At 41.3% G+C, this 16,959-nt stretch overlaps 2 protein-coding genes across 8 annotated transcripts in view; both read right to left on the bottom strand.

The window, feature by feature from the left end:
* Nucleotides 1-16,959, bottom strand: part of LOC119896965 (C-type lectin domain family 4 member G-like) — a 317,840-nt gene that overhangs the window by 77,674 nt on the left and 223,207 nt on the right. The gene's annotated exons all lie outside the window — the stretch shown is intronic.
* Nucleotides 2,971-7,801, bottom strand: LOC119896964 (zinc finger protein 37-like). 2 transcript variants are annotated; one of them, XM_038710437.1, is made up of 3 exons: nt 7,512-7,801; nt 6,944-7,375; nt 2,971-4,384 (listed from the first exon to the last, which is right to left on the bottom strand). In XM_038710437.1, the coding sequence occupies exons 1-3, from the start codon at nt 7,681-7,683 to the stop codon at nt 3,099-3,101; spliced, it is 1,890 nt and encodes a 629-aa protein (XP_038566365.1). In that variant the 5' UTR covers nt 7,684-7,801; the 3' UTR covers nt 2,971-3,098. The 2 variants fall into 2 exon arrangements, with proteins under 2 accessions (XP_038566365.1, XP_038566366.1); XM_038710438.1 differs by lacking the exon at nt 2,971-4,384 and adding an exon at nt 4,845-5,720 and having other exon boundaries at nt 7,512-7,797.

The raw sequence follows: 16,959 nt of genomic DNA, 5'->3' as shown, positions 1-16,959 counted from the left end.
TTGCACATGCGGTCTTCAACATCCATAATGATACAATATTCCTTCTCCATTGACAGTCTCCTAATATACATCAAACAAACAGTCACAGCTGCTGCATCGTTGGCAGTCAAAAACTAGTTGGCTTTTCCCCTCTGGCAACATTGCCCCTGCCCTCCTAAGTAGATGAGCCCCCATTAGCTATGCCAGCACCCTGGTACCACCTAAACCTGGACATAAAACATTGAAATGGCCACAGATAATGTGTGAACCATATGTGTAAATAAAATGAGGTTCCTCTGGCTCATCCTACATCTCCTAACGCCACTTGCAAGAAACCACCAAGCCTGAGTCAGAACAACCAATCAGAGCCAGCAGGATTGTCTAACTCAGCGTCAACCACTGCTCGTGCACACACAGTGTAGCCTCTTGCGCATGCTGTCACTCAGTTAAGCTCAATGTCTTCAGTGCGGCTTCAGAACGTTTGCAAACACAATGTCTGATAAACAACCACCACTAATGAAGAACTGTCCTTCCTTTGTGAACAGCAGCATACAGTAAAAAAAAACAACGTATGCGATCATTTCCCCGCTCCACACTCGCGGGCACGCTTTGGGCAAAGAGTCATGATGACAAACAATGGGGAATAACTTTATAAGGGCGACTGTGGTGTACTAGCCTCACATTAACTTGTTAGATGTTGTCACAGCTGCCTCTGAAGCCTGGGCCACGTTGAAGGGGCGTCTTCAAGATGCAAGATGGACCAATGTCTTGGCAAGACCCTCTTCGTGGAGAGCGAGCCCTGCAAGGTTTTGCTGGGTCCTTCTTCTGCTGTACGAACTTGTGGATTTGGTGTGAGGGGCTTAAGGGAGTGATACGAGCAGCAGAGACAGAAGATTTTGCATTATGCTTAGTTGTTAACGACTGCCGCTTTAAAGCTCTATAAATATTGATTGATATTTTGATATTGATAAAGATTGTTTATCTGCTCCCCATTCATAACCAGAAACTGATCACACAAGATTCACTTTGATTCAACCTGTTTAACATGATTCCTCCATGCACATTTATCATTATGTCAAGCGTCGATATATCCCTATCCTTTATCTTTGTTAAATTAGTATTTGCTCTTAAACTTTTTCCATTGCTTATTTGTTCTAAAATATTGTAAGCCAGGTTCAGGTGTGATGGAGTCGTTTCAGAGACTGGTGAAGACGTATCATTGCGTTGTTTTTTGAGGCCGACCGTGGACATAGTGTCAACATACACCGTACCAACACCAAATCTGAAGAATACTTCCTGTCTGGGGATATTTATCCTTCCTAGATCTATAGAAATTCACTAAGTGTTCAAATAAGAGATTGAAGTTCACCCATCAATACATGTGTGAAGACTCTATTGGTTACTGGTTCAAATCAAGACACATGAAACACTTTCTATTTACAGCCATTCAGTCTGTCTGTACTGAAACAAAAGATTATCAGGACATTGGGTTACTTAACAAATTTATAACAGTGCATCATTATCAACTCAGTTGTGTCAGTCGACAAGCAGGCAGAGAGGAGAGACAGAGTCCTGCAGTTTGGAGGGACTGTCATCCTTGGTTAAATTCAGCTCTACTATTGACCCTATCATGACCTGCGGAAACCTGTGTCATAGTACCCATTAATTACTTCACATTATGTATTTCATTACTACACTTGCAAATCTCTTAGCCAGTAGGTCGGCTTTCTCCTTATTTCTAATTGCCAGGTATTCTCCATTTATCAGCCCTGGATTTTTAACTGTTTTTCTTTCCCACTCATCTTTGTAATCATTGACATGTCACCTAATTTTCTTTCTTTGCCAATGGAGGAGCAGAATTGCTGATCAACTGATGGCCTTTTATTCTAAAAGTGTTTATTATCAGTAACATAGATGTACATCTACATCACTTCGTTCCACAAGGAAATTTATTTGGTACTCTTTTCTGAACTACAGCTTTTAACAAACAGATGTCTTTTTTTGTTACTTCGCAGATAATTTAACAAAAAAAAGCAGTGCTGGAAACAGTATTCAGATTGTTTACGTAGAAATTCCATAATGTCATTCACCGTGCATTCAGAATGTTACTTAGGCAGATGTGTATCTATTCAGATATATTCAAAGTAAGAAACGTTAAATTAATCATTACGCAGAATAGCCTCTGTCTGTGCCACATAATTATATATTACATGTAACATGTGTGCAGTTAGTAAACGTTGAGCTTAGTTTTACATCCTGTTGGATATTGTAACAATTAATAGTTTTTATGAGCCCATTATAAGTATAAAAGTATATTTAAAATCTTAACCTGCAAAGTAACTATTGTAACTACATAGAAGTCATATATAGTATATCTATGGGGTGGTGACGGTGTCCCTGAGCAAGACACTTAACTCCTAGTTGCTCCAGAGGCGTGCGACCTCTGACATATATAGCAATTGTAAGTCGCTTTGGATAAAAGTGTCAACTAAATGTAAATTGTAAACATTTAATAGGACTTCTTATAATACAGAAAAGTCACGTAAATGTAAAATCTGACTTTAGTTCAGTTTAGTTTATTTGCACAGTAATGAAACTACAAATACATGCAATACAAAAATCAGTTATTACATTGAAGAGAAAATTAGCTGAAAGGCTAATTTAGAGTCTCCTATTTAAAGAAATTTTAAAAAGGACATTATAGTCATTAAAAAACAAACACAACAGAACAATATGTATTTTCACAAAACACACAAACAGGCATATACAGCAATGAAAGAAGAGCACAGAAAAACAAACCTAGAAGAAAGTTAGTTAACCTAAGTTACATCATTCAAAACACTTTCTAAAGACAGCTTTGTCTTTAAAGAAACACCTAGAAAATGGGTCAAAGGGTTCATCCTGATCAAGGCAGCTGTGTCAGACAATATAAGTTGAGTAAGTGCTGCAAATATGCAGCGCCTCACTTCTGTGAGCTCATGTGTGTTGGAACACAAACCTCTAAAACTGTATCGTCTCCCACATGTTTAGCAAATACAAGACTACTTGCTTGTATGTGATCTTCTTAGCTGTGTCAAATTAGATGCAAACACCTATCTTTTCCCACAGATCATGCAAAGCTATGGCTTTTTACCAGAGTGGGTTCTCGTGTGGACCGCCAAGCTATTACTGTGTCTAAAAGATTTCCCACATGTTGCGCAAGAATATGGCTTCTCACCCGTGTGGATTCTTACATGTGAGGTCAATGTTGAAGTGTCACAGAATCCTTTTCCGCAGGTCTTGCAAAGGTACGGCTTCTCACCTGTGTGCGTTCTCATGTGGACTGTCAAGCCACCACTCTGTCTAAAAGATCTCATGCATATTTTGCAAGAATACGGCTTTTCACCTGTGTGGGTTCTCATGTGACCTGATAAGCCTGAAATCTGAGAGAATCTTTTCCCGCAGGTCTTGCAAATAAATGGCCTCTCACCTGTATGACTTCTCATGTGGAGTTTCAACTGACTACTAATTCTGAAATATTTTCCACATGTTTCACAAAAATACGGCTTCTCACCTGTGTGGGTTCTCATATGACTTGATAAACCTGACATCTGAATGAATCTTTTTCCGCAGGTCTTGCAAAGGTACGGCCTCTCCCCTGTGTGGATTCTCATGTGGACATATAAGGCACTGACGGTTCTTAAATCTTTCCCACATGTTTTGCAAGAATGTGGTTTCTCACCTGTGTGGGTTCTTATGTGGAGTTTCAAGTTACTGTTAGTTCTGAAGTCTTTCCCACATGTTTTGCAAGAAAATGGTTTCTCATCTGTGTGGATTCTCATATGAACGTTCAATTGTGATGTGTTACTAAATCTTTTTCCACAGCTGCTGCAAGAATATGGCTTCTCACCTGTGTGACTTCGCTGGTGAATCTGCAATATAGACTTATAGTTAAAATCTTTTCCACATGTGTCACATTTGAAGGAGTTTTTACCTGTGTGAGGATTATGGTGAACTTCTGACATGGTAGAGTTGTTTACATTGTTTCTGTGGCTTCTGCTTTTGTGATCTTGATTCTTTTGTTCTGGCTCTGCGTCTCTAGTTGATCCTGAGTCTTCATGCTCGCCTCCTTTCTGATCTTGGCTCTCAGCTACATGACAGCTGTGAGAGAGGAGCTGGTGGTCACTTTTCAGTTCTGCTTCACTGTGGTCTCTTTCCTCATAAGTAGGAGTCAACATAAAGGTATCAGTCTCCTGCTTCAGTACAAGCTGCTCTCCCTCCTGACTGGTACAGAGTTCCTCCTGTTCCTCTTTAATCTGTGGAGGCTCTGGGTCCTCTTGGTCCAGACTGGAGTTCCTCTCCTGAATACAGAGCTGCTGGTCAGCCAGAACCTCCTCCTCCTTCCAGACATGTTGCTGTGGGAGCTCTGGAGGGACAGAGAACAGAAGGAACAGGCTACTACTGGGATGGGAAAGAACAAGATGCAGTACCAGTATATATTTAAATACTTTGGATAATATATAAATCCCTGTTTTGTGTTACTAAACAATGAAGTTTTACACACCTATCCTGTGTAACTTTATTTCGGGTTTCCAAACGATATCCAGCAGTCTGCGCTGACGATCGATCTTTTCCTCGTACTCGACGATAGTTTTTATAAAAACTCCGAATATTTCTTCAGCAGCAGCAGTTAGTCGCTCTCTTACAACCTCTCTCAAACACTCAACTGAAGACATTGTTGCTTAATTAAAAATGTAATAATTAGCGACGCTACGACTACAATAAAACCTTCCTGCGAATTCACCACACTTGGTGTGTTTACTTCCGCTGGGTGTCACATTGTGTAATATATATTTATATATATATATATTTATATATATATATATTATATATGTGAGAAATATTGTACTTTTTACTTCACTACATGTATTTTCAGCTTCAGTTAATAGTTACTTTACAAAGTAAGATTTTTACACTCATATTTATAGTTTTAAAAATCCTGATAATATATGAAATATGATAAATTACTACTGCTAAAAACTACTCAACAGTTTATACAAGTACATCTAGTACATTAGTTGACTGACAGAAATATCTTTTGATAATCGCTTAATACATATTTCATGTAAAACATTTCATGGTTCTGGTTTCACAAATGTGAAGATTTGCTGCTTTTATTTTAGGTGGCTAAAATAGGTTTTGCTACTGACCCTGTCCACTGCAGTATATTATTTTGCTTCAGTGCCGGTACAAATCTCTGTTTCTCCAAACTGGGGATGCGCCCACCGCCATCTACTGCAGGTAATACACTGACTATGCATAAGTTTCTCATACAGCCCCACTTCAAAAAACCCAGACTATCCATTTAATAGGACTCCTTATATGTTAAATAAAAAACAGTAATGTCAGTAAATCTCAAATGTAAAATCTGACTTCGTAGTTCAGTTTGGTTTATTTGTGCAATGCTGAAAATAAAACTACATAAAAAAGAAAAGACAGAAATTAGAGTGCGAGAAAGCAAAGAAGCCTAAAAGGCGCATTCAGAGTCCTGAGTCCTGGTTGCAACCACTACTTCTTGAAGATAAATGTTCTTAAAAATAAAAAAATAAAAAATAAAACAATTTGTCTGTAAAGACAAAAAAGATCTTCTCAACCTTAGGTTACTTAGAATGCATCACAGAGTTTATTTTTATCAAGGCAGCAGGATGTTACCTTTGGCTTCCTGTAGCTCAGCATATGACCCCGACATGACCTGGGGAAACCTGTGTGATATTAGCCTTAATGAAGGAGAAATTCCTTCACAATAAGTCACATAGTCACATGAAGGGAAACTTTACACTAAGAAATTGACATCTCATTTTATGGAAAACCTTTTACATTCAGTTGAGAGATGTAGCTATTGCAAAAATGGATTTCAATCACAGGTGAACACGTCTCCACAGGAGTTTCAGCTGGACGGTCTCTCCTCCTAACGATCCTCAGGTGTTTTTTTTGCCTGTGATCTTCTGTGCTGTGCCACATTATACGTAAAAGCATATCTTCTCCATCAGATTGTGCAAAGCTACTGCTTCTTACCAGTGCGGGTTCTCGTGTGAATTTTCAAGGCATTGCTGGTTCTAAAATACTTCCCGTGTGTTTTGCAAGAATACGGCTTCTCACCTGTGTGAATTCTTACGCGTTTTGTCAATGCTGAAGTGTCACAGAATCTTTTCCCGCAGGTCTTACAAAGTATGTCCTCTCACCAGTCTGAACTCTTCTTATGTGGACTTTCAACGGACCATTCCCTCTTAAATCTATTCCACATGTTTCACAGTTATACGGCTTCTCACCTGTGTGAATTCTTATGCGTTTTGTTAATGCTGAAGTGTCACAGAATCTTTTCCTGCAAGTCGTGCAAAAGCAAGGTTTGTCTCGTGTGGGTTCTCATGTGGACTTTCAAGGCACTGCTAGTTCTAAAATCTTTCCCACATGTTTTACAAGAATATGGTTTCTCACCTGTGTGGATTCTCATGTGTGTTGTCAATGCTGAACGGTCGCTGAATATTTTCCCGCAGGTGTCGCAAAAGTATGGCTTCTCACCTGTGTGGGTTCTTCTGTGGAGTGTCAACTAGCTGCTAAATTTAAAATCTTTCCCACATATTTTGCAAGAATATGGTTTTTCACCTGTGTGGGTTCTTCTTGTATGAACACTCAATTGTGGTGCAGATATTAATCTTTTCCCGCAGTTCTTGCAAAGGTACGGCCTCTCACTTGTGTGGGTTCTGATGTGGATTTTCAAGTGACTGCTTTGACTCAAGTCTTTCCCACATATTTTACAAGACATGGATTCTTATATGAGCTTTCAAATCCGATGTGTAACTGAATCTTTTCCCACAGCTGCCACAATTCTATGGCTTCTCATATGTGTGAATTCTAAGGTGTGTTTGCAGTAGTGACTTAAACTTAAAGTGTTTACTACATGTGTCACATTTGAAGGAGTTTTTACCTGTGTGAGGATTATGGTGAACCTCTGACATGGTAGACTTGTTTACATTGTTTCTGTGGCTTCTGCTTTTGTGATCTTGATTCTTTTGTTCTGGCTCTGCATCTCTAGTTGATCCTGAGTCTTCATGCTCGCCTCCTTTCTGATCTTGGCTCTCAGCTACATGACAGCTGTGAGAGAGGAGCTGGTGGTCACTTTTCAGTTCTGCTTCACTGTGGTCTCTTTCCTCATAAGTAGGAGTCAACATAAAGGTATCAGTCTCCTGCTTCAGTACAAGCTGCTCTCCCTCCTGACTGGTACAGAGTTCCTCCTGTTCCTCTTTAATCTGTGGAGGCTCTGGGTCCTCTTGGTCCAGACTGGAGTTCCTCTCCTGAATACAGAGCTGCTGGTCAGCCAGAACCTCCTCCTCCTTCCAGACATGTTGCTGTGGGAGCTCTGGAGGGACAGAGAACAGAAGGAACAGGCTACAACTGGGATGGGAAAGAGTAACGTTGCCTGTATATAATTAAACAATTTGGATAATATATAATCTTTTTCTGTTGTGTCATTAAAATAATGAAATTTTACACACCTATCCTGTGTAACTTTATTTCGGGTTTCCAAACGATATCCAGCAGTCTGCGCTGACGATCGATCTCTTCTTCGTACTCGACGATAGTTCTTTTAAAAACTCCGAATATTTCTTCAGCAGCAGCAGTTAGTCGCTCGTTGACAAACTCTCTCAAACACTCAACTGAAGACATTGTTGCTTAATTACAAATTAAATAATTAGCGGTACTACGATTACAATAAAGACTTCTAGTGAATTTAATACATGCAGCTAACGCTGGCGTTTGTATTGTTTACTTCCGCTGGGTGTCACACTGTTAAGTTCCGACAGTGGACGTTCGGGAGCTTTTCTTTCTGCTTCTTCTTCTTCTTTATTGTTTAACGGCGGCTGGCATCCAACATTATTGGTGCATTACCGCCACATACTGTACTGGAGTGTAGGCCGGAGATAAATAAATAAACCATCAAAACAAAACTGAAACAAACTATATATATATACTTTCTGCCAGTCTTGTTTCCTTTAAGAATCGAAATAACAGTGTACTCATATAATTTAATGACTTCCCCAGCAATTCCCCAAGTGAATTCCCTTATGCCATCTCTCATCTTTGCCCTTTCCCTCTCATATTCTTGACACTCAAAAATCGCATGTTCCACAGATTCAATATTATCACAAAATTCACACCTAACTGATAAGTGTTTACCCATAATATGTAACCCACAGTGTCTTATTCTTAACCTAGTGAAGATAATTTCTTCCTTCCAGTGACCCTCTCTGTTCCAGCCTTTCGTTGAATGTTATATAATTGTCACCCTTTCTCCTCTGCATCCCAGTGTACCTGCCACTTTTTATTAATTTTTGACCAGATTTGTGCGTTGGCTTCTGCTTTACTTATGAAATCGCTATTTCAACAACTTCCCGTTTACTGTTTTATTTTGCCAATGTATCTACAGTTTCATATACCCTTCACCCCCACATGTGCTGGAACCCATGTAAACTTTACCCTTACCCGCATCTGACAAATCCGTGAGTGTAGTTCTAGTACCTCATATACTATGACCTGTCTTGCTTTTGACTTAAATGATTGCAAACTCTTCAGAACTGCACTAGAGTCTGAGCATATGACAACTTTTGCTCTACCCACTGCAATGCCAATCAAACAGCCACCAACTCCACGGTGAATACTAATAAATTATCAGAGAGTCTCTTCTGCATCATTAACCCTATCTTTGGTACACTGAAAGCAGATCCAGTTTCTTTAGACCCATCAGTGAATATGACCAAATAGTCACTATACTTGTCATTCACCCGATCACAAAATACCTGACATACATCCACCCCCGCTCTACTCCTTGATTGGCTATATAAAGGTCCACACATAGGTCCACACTAGTCTGCAAAAGAAGCCAAGGTGGTCTGACTGGCAGCAGAACTGTAGAGCTGAATTCCTTTCCCTCTAGTCCCATCTCTTTTCCAATAGCATCACCCACCCAGCCAAAATTCTGACTTTTAACCCTTTCATGCTCCCAGCATACCTGCATAACTGCTCTTGTGGGGTGAGACCTCCCCTGTCCTTGCAGGTTTGCCCAATAGTTGGCTGCCAGCTGTTCCCTTCTTAATTGCAGAGGCATCTCACCCATTTCTACCTGCAATGCCACTACTGATGACGTATGAAACGCCCCAGTACATAATCTTAGTGCTTGTGTTTGTACAACATCCAACTTGGCCAATGTGGCTCTAGCTGCATCTCTGTATGCTATGCAACCATAATCTGTTACCGATTTAATCAGTGCATCATATATCCCCTTCAGTGTAACTATAACTTTCTCAATGTGGCTGGCCTATGTCAAACTAGCATCAAAAACCATTCCCAAAAACCTAAAGGACTCAACCTTCTCCAGTACATGTCAATATAGTTTAAGATTGATCTCTTCCCCCAACTTTTTCCTTGTAAAGAAAACCACCTGTGTTTTTTCCCTTAAAAATCTAAAACCCCATCTCAGTGACCACCGCCCTACTAGATCTATTGCTTCCTGGACTTTTCTAACTGTATAATTTATGTTCCTTCCCCTTTTCCACATGGCCCCATCATCAGCAAACAAAGATCTTCCAATCCCAAGCCCTACATCCCTACATCATTTATGATGATGGAGAAGAGCAAAGGACTAATCACACTTCCCTGGGGGTCCCATTTTCTATGAGGTACCTGCCCGATTTTTCTTTCCCAACTCTCACTCGTATAGATCGTCCATACAGGAAATCCTTCACTCAGTTAAAAGCCCTACCTCCTATGCCCAATTTATCCAGTTTTATCATCAGTCCCTCTTTCCACATCATGTCATACGCTTTCTCAACATCAAAGAAGACTGCTAGCACTGTTTCCTTATTGACCTGGGCTTTCCTTATTTTGTCTTCCAGGCATAACACTGGATCCATTGTTCCCCTCCCCTTCCTGAATCCACTTTGACACGATGCAATAAATTCCCTCTTCTCCAAAAAATAAAACAGTCTGTCCGTTATCATTCATTACATAACTTTACACACACGAGATGTTAAAGCAATTGGCCTATAGCTAGAAGGTTTTGTCGGATGCTTCCCTGGTTTCCTAATTGGGACTACAACTGCTTCCTTCCAACTCTTTGGAAGCTGCCCTTCTTCCCACACTCTGTTGTATAGCTTAAGTAGTCTTCTTAATGCTACCTCACCCATACACGAAAACATAATATAACACATTTCATCTTCTCCTGGCGATGTCAAACCTGCTCTTGCAATTGCTCTCTCCATTTCTGCCTTAGAAAATGGAGCACTCAGTGCATCACCTACTTCCTCCCTTTTTCCAGGATACGCCTTCAATGTCATTTCCCTTCCTTTCTTCCACACACCCTCCAGGTTGTCAGAGCTATGTATTGCCACAAAAGCTTTAGCCATCATCTCTGCCTTCTCTTTGTCAGTGACTGCCTTCTACCCCCCTCTGACCAGTACAGGGTAGTCCCACTCCCTCTTTATTCCGCTCATCTTTTTAATCATCCCCCAAACTTCTCCCACAGATGTCGTTCTTCCTATTGAACTGCAGAACCCGCGCCATTATTTCCTCTTAGCATGGTGTACAGTCTTTCTTACAACTGCTTGAGCCCTTTTGTATTGGAGTAAATGCTCAAAATTATGAGTACGTCTCAATAACCTGAAAGCCCTGTTTCTACCTCTTATTACTGGCGTGCATTCCTGTGTCCACCATGGAACCGCTTTCCTTCTCCTTATCCCAGAACTCTTAGGAATAGTTTCGTCCGCCACTTCTTTAATAATATTTTGGAAAGCACTATACTCTCTGTCACTCTCCATATCTCTAACCTCCCCAGCTAACCTTTCCTTGCATAACTCCTTGAATTTGCTCCAATTAGCCTTACTTAAGACCCATTTCCCTCTTCCCTCTCCAGACTGTTTTTCCACCCTCATTCTAATTGTGCATAATATAGGAAAATGATCACTCCCTACTGTCAATTCCTCCCATACCTCCCATTCACAAAGCCTTGCTAGATCATTAGATGTGATGGTAAGGTCTAGTGCTGACTCATTTCCTGACCCCATTTTGATTTTTTTTGACATTTCTCCCTCTACCATCATTAATACACACCTACCCTTTTAAATCCAACAACTCCTCCATCACCCTCCCATTTTCATCAATTGTCTTTCCCCCCCCAAAGTGGATTGTGAGCATTAAAATCTACACACCACACTACCTTTGTTTCTCCCTGTCCCTCCACCTCTTCCATTAAATCGAATTCCAATCTTTTACATGGATTGTAGAAGTTGATTATTACTACGTTCTCCATTCCAACCCACACCTCCACATACTCCAGCTCCTTCCCTAATCCCAGAATCCTATATGGCATCCCCTGTTTAATAACTGTAGCACACCCTCCCCCACCTCCCGTGCTTCTATCTCGACGGACACCCACATACCCCTGTATCACAAAATCCAGATTTGGCCTAAGCCAGGTCTCTAGAATACAAATAACATCTGGCTTCTGCACCATTTCATCAATAACTCGTTTAAACTCTTATCCATACCTTACCAGGCTTCGGGCATTCCAATGTATTAATAACACCATGAACCAGCCCATGATTCCTGACTAGACTGATGTTTGAGATCATCTCTCACTGTTTCCCATGTCAGCACTGTTACATCCAAATGCCGTACTGCTGCCATCACTGTCAGCTATATTCTTTTGTTTATATATTCTCTGTCTTTGACTTTACATCTGCAGTACCATTAATCACACCAGCAATAAATTTCACTAACTTTCTAACATCCACTTGTATCATATTTCTCTCATTCTGCTTCACTTGTCTTGCTTCATGTCTCACATTATCCTCACTGCTACCCCCTGCTGTCTGGTTCTGAACCTTTTTAACTGCTTCTGCGTATGACACTTTCTCTCCCACTCTCACTTGCTGCACTTGCACTGCTTCCTTCATCATTGCACACCCTCCATAAGCCACACTATGTGCACCCCCACAATTGCAACATTTACACTTTCCCCAAACAGACTGTAACTATGATTTCCTCCACATCTGGCACACCTTCTTATCTCTTTGCACATTACTGCTACATGTCCAAACCGCTGGCAGTTATAACATCTACGTGGTTTAGGCACGTACGGTCTCACAAAGTAGCTCATATTTCCAATTGTTACTTTCCCTGGAAGGACCCCTCCCTGGCTAAAGGATTTTTTTACTCAAACATAACAGGTAAAAATAAGTATATAAGGTACAAATATATATTTTAATATATATAAATATTTATTAAGAAAAAGACCTGAAAAAATTATTGCTAAAATATTATAAATACAAAACAGTTTAAATGAAAATACAAACACTTTTAACAACATGCGGTAATAAAAACATAAAAAATGACAAAATAAATGGGTTGGTTACATCCAAATCTAGATCTTCATCTAAGCTGCTACTTAATGCAGAAAGAGCAACAGACGGGTCTCTCGGTTGGCGCCAGTCTCTCGGGTAAATGGGATCCATAACTGTTGAATATGTAAGAATATGAATATAAGTAAATATTACAAGTGACTACATTCACTGTTTTGTTAAGACATGACTACCATCAACAAATGATTTTAAAATGTAAACATAAAGAATATTTCTAATTATCATACTAATGAAGGTAAAAAAAAACCCCAATCTTTTCATTTATAACATTTTTTTCTTTTTAATTTAAAGCCCTTATTTATTACTGAGCCATTCATCTCCATGGAAAATATAAAGATAACTTATTTGTGACATCCCTGTACCTTGTCTGGAAATGATTCTTGAGTCTGGAGCAGCCAATAATAAGTCATCTACATACTGTATCAAAACTAGATCTGCTAGCTGCTGTTTCAAAATCTGGTTAAATAGACTAGGAAAAAGTATGAAACCCTGTGGCACTCGAGTGTAACGAAACTGAGTACCCTGGAAGGTAAAAGAGGAAATGTCTCTAAGATGGTCAGCCAGTGGCAGACAGAACAATGCATTGGCCAAGTCCATAAACCACTGGTGTTGTGGTGACAGAACAGACATCGCAGCATATGGATTAGGCACAAGTACTGTTGGAGTGGAAACAATCGCATTAATCCTACGTAAATCATGAGCCATGTGATATTTGCCAGTGTTCTGCTTCTCTACTGGCAAGATAGGTGTGTTCCACTTTGACTGAGATTCCTCCAACACCCCTGCTGCTAACAGTCCCTCAACAGTGTCTGTTATTCCCTCCTCAGCTTGTTGCTTATATGGATACTGCCATACCCTAGGTCTGTAGGACCTGCTGACCATAATGCAGATGGGAGCGAATTTAACATCGCCTCTGCGTCTTGATGGTCTGTTCTTTCCCTACCATGGAACCTCTCAATTTGGCTGTGTTGTATATATCAGCCCATATTCCTGGCGCTGTGGGAGACACATCTGCTGACAGCAACATCTGAGAAGTTGATCGCATTATAGAGATCGAGCAGTTCACAGTATAACCATTAGGAAAAGTCACCACCAGCCCTTGAGGTCCACACAAAATGGATGTACCATGTTTGATAAGCACATCTCTTCCCATCAGAGAAGAAATATATGAGTGCATAAAAGTCTGATCTGCAACCCTGGTAGGTAGAAGTCTGGTGAATGGCAGGTTTTCAGGTTTTCCCGAGAATCCAACTAATTTCACTCTTGAGGATGACAGCTGGAATAGCGTGCCCCTAAGTCCACAATAAATGGCAAGTTCATCATCATTTACCCTCATATGCAGGTAGGGGTCCGCCAGACCTACCGGCTGCGGGGTTCTCGGGCCTCTTCAGTACTGTTCCCCGTGCTCAGTCCAGTCCACTTGAGGGTACTGGCCCTGGGGAGCTGCTGCTGCATATGGTGCCTGATGCTGAGGTGGTTGAGGTGGTGGACCTTGAAAACGTGGCCCATATCCACCTCTAGGGGGAGCAATCTGACCACTTTGTCCTGGCATTGCCCCATATGGACATGTGTTCTTCCAGTGATTTAGATCACCACAATTAAAGCAGCCATTGTTTGGTGGATATCCCCTCAATTCTCCGCGACCCCTGAAGCCTCCATATTGCCCCCCAGGTCCCCCATGATAAGGAGGGTGAGTCGGGACCCGCGGTGGTGTGGGATATAGGTCAGGAGTGGGTGCACCACTGACGGGTGGCTGCTGCTGTTGAACCATCTGAACCACCTTCTTTCTTTGCCTCATTTGCCTTTTTTCTAGCTTCCTCCGGTTGTAATTTTAACAGCTGTACCTGAGCAGAATCTAAGTCACCTTTTTGTTGAGCTTGCTTATCTTTGTACCTTTTCAAGTGATGTGTCAGGTGTTTTTCCCACTGCATAGTCCCAGAGCATAGTCTGCAATTCACTGGAGCCTGGATGTGCTCCTGCAGTATCTGTCCACTCTTCCTTACATCTGCTCAGAAAGGTTGACACCGGTTCTTCTGGTTTTATGGAAAGCGTTAGAGTATGCATTGCTCCCACTGGAGCAGGAAATGTCTCTCGCATAGCTCGGCCTATGTCAGTGGCACAACGGCCAAACGATTCAGAGTCTGGTAACCGGCCTGTACCTGCGACATTCTCAATTTGATCCACTTCCCACATCGTCGCCTGTCTCCCCATTAAGGCTCTCCAGTCTCCCAAACCCAGTTTGTGACCCAATGTGAATTTACAAAATGTATTCATCCACTGAGCTCCTCCTTCAATTGGAGGCGGCATCTTTTATAAAATGCAATTCATGTCAGTGAAAGAGAATGGTGTGTACACCTCTCCGGTACCTGGTCCTTTATAAATTAGTGGCATTTGTTTACTATATTTGGATGTGGTCTGAGGAAAATGTTCCTCCTCACCGGTGTGTACTCCTGTTCTGCTAGTAAGTTCCTCATTATGGCCTCGTCCTTGTCTGCCTGCTCTTCCAGTTTCTTCCTACTACGCAGATTATATGCTGCCTTACTCAATCTATCCCCACCTGTATTCTTCCTCCTCCTTTGTAACTTTTATTTGAACTTCCTCTTCTACTATGTCTGATCCTTCATCTAGGTCATGTATAGTTCATCATCTGCTTCTAACTCTTCCTCATCCTCGATCTCACTCTCTGTCTCTGGAGGTGCCTTTCTCACCCTTCTAAGCGTCTCGTGCTCCTCTCTTTGTCTTCTCCGTTGGAACCCCGTACCATCCCCCGGCAGGCCTCTAAGGAATAATAATACTAACTAATAACTAATACTCTACATCTGCGCCTGCTTTTCCCTGAGGAGTGGAATGTGATTGTGGTGATACTGGTATCTGAGCTTCCTGTTCTACAATTCCCTGTCCTCCTATCTAATCTCCTAATAACCACACTGGCTTCCCACGGCTCCTGTAATAAGACCCCTAGCTTCCTCTATTTGTTCCTCGATTCCTCTCAATCCATCCTTCACTTCCTGTTTCAGCTGTGCCCTCAACTGTGCATATTCTCTCTTTTCAAGATCCTCTACCTTCAAGAGTCCATCTTGTACCCTTAGCATTGGCATTTGATTAGATAGATCTGGTGGTGGTGACACTGCAGCTTGTGTTAAATCAGGATAAAGAGGTGAGGTGGAGTTATGGGGGTACATGTGTGTGGGCCTGACTGTCTCCCCTCTGCCTTCTTCTCTATTGCCTGCCTGCCTTTGTTCACTTCCCCTTCCAATGCAGCTATAGTCATGTTATGTAAATCTCCTCCTGTGATTTTCTTTGATCTCCCCCTGGCAACTCCCCTGCCTTTTGTAGATCTTTCCATAATTTGTCAGACTTCTCCATTACCTTATCTGTCTCATCCTTCCTCACTCCTGATGCCAATTGACTACGTGCCTGTTCCCACTGTTGCTGTATCGTCTGCCTCAGCGGGCCACAACCTCCTATTTTTTCACATTCTCTATCAAATTCACCCTCCATGTTCACTACGTCTGTCTCTCCGCCGCTGACTACCCTAACTTATCGCACCGACACTGCTCTCAATATCTCTAAAAATCCACGAAACTCCTATTACTCCTTTATACACAATGTACATTTACTCTGACACTGACAAATATTTAAACCACACTACACATTAAACATTCAACAATCATACACAGCAATATCATAAACACAAGGTCACCAAATTGTTGGACCGTGACTTTAAATCACACTATGTGTAGTCCTTGGTCCTGCGTGTTCTTTAATGAAGCAATAGGAGAAGGCGTTTTTGGTCAAAGTTAATCAGTTTTAAGTAATAAAGTAAATAAAGCTTCCAGAGCTCTGGGTTTTTAGTCTTCCTTTCCCTGACCACCAACAAGCTGGGTCAGTTCGCTATCTCTCCCTGACCCAGTATACATCTTCAAGTCATAAAACAAAAGTGTAGGTCAGTGCATGATTGACCCACGTCCTCTGACCCCAATGTTTCGTCCTTCGACTCCACGAATCACCATGCTGTTGCTGGACAGATTACGAGAGTAGTCCCTGAAACGAGCTATCTTGGAGAACAGATCTTTTGTGTCACGTTCCAAACCACCCCTCCCCCATCTGCCTGTTTTCCTGTTCCAGTCTCCTTATCTGATCATGCAGAGACCCCCTGTAACTGCCTTTCTCCAAAAACACACACATCCGGTCTAGTTTAATAAATGATAGACCAACATATAAACTTCTACCTATAAAATAAATCAGAGATTGTGGATATACAACACAACCCCCACAGTGATATTGCAGGATATGATTCTCTTATATGCTTACTTAGTACTTATGATTGCTCATATGATACTCAATATTGTGTGACATGCTTATCTTAGGTAACCTCAGCAGTTAAGACAGTTAGAAGCTTGTGCTGAATGACAGGAAACCGGGCCCTGACAACAATACACTCTGACACACTTCACACTTTTCTGAATACAGTCACGCACACACACTTTCACAGCCCTTAAGGCGCACTAGAACATGCTACATAAAC

Source organism: Micropterus salmoides, unplaced genomic scaffold (assembly GCF_014851395.1).
Source record: "Micropterus salmoides isolate LMB-PRFRI ecotype aquatic unplaced genomic scaffold, ASM1485139v1 Ms_hic_scaffold_11, whole genome shotgun sequence".
NCBI lineage: Eukaryota > Metazoa > Chordata > Actinopteri > Centrarchiformes > Centrarchidae > Micropterus > Micropterus salmoides.
Note: the sequence above shows the minus strand (reverse complement) of the source record. Positions and strands in the feature narration are given on the sequence as shown.

Coding starts and splice junctions, on each gene's coding strand:
- LOC119896964 (XM_038710437.1), bottom strand. CDS start 7,683: ATGTCTTCAGTTGAGTGTTTGAGAGAGTTTGTCAACGAGCGACTAACT. Junction 7,376..7,511: donor AATAAAGTTACACAGGATAG/GTGTGTAAAATT, acceptor CTGTCCCTCCAG/AGCTCCCACAGCAACATGTC. Junction 4,385..6,943: donor TCACCATAATCCTCACACAG/GTAAAAACTCCT, acceptor CTGTCCCTCCAG/AGCTCCCACAGCAACATGTC.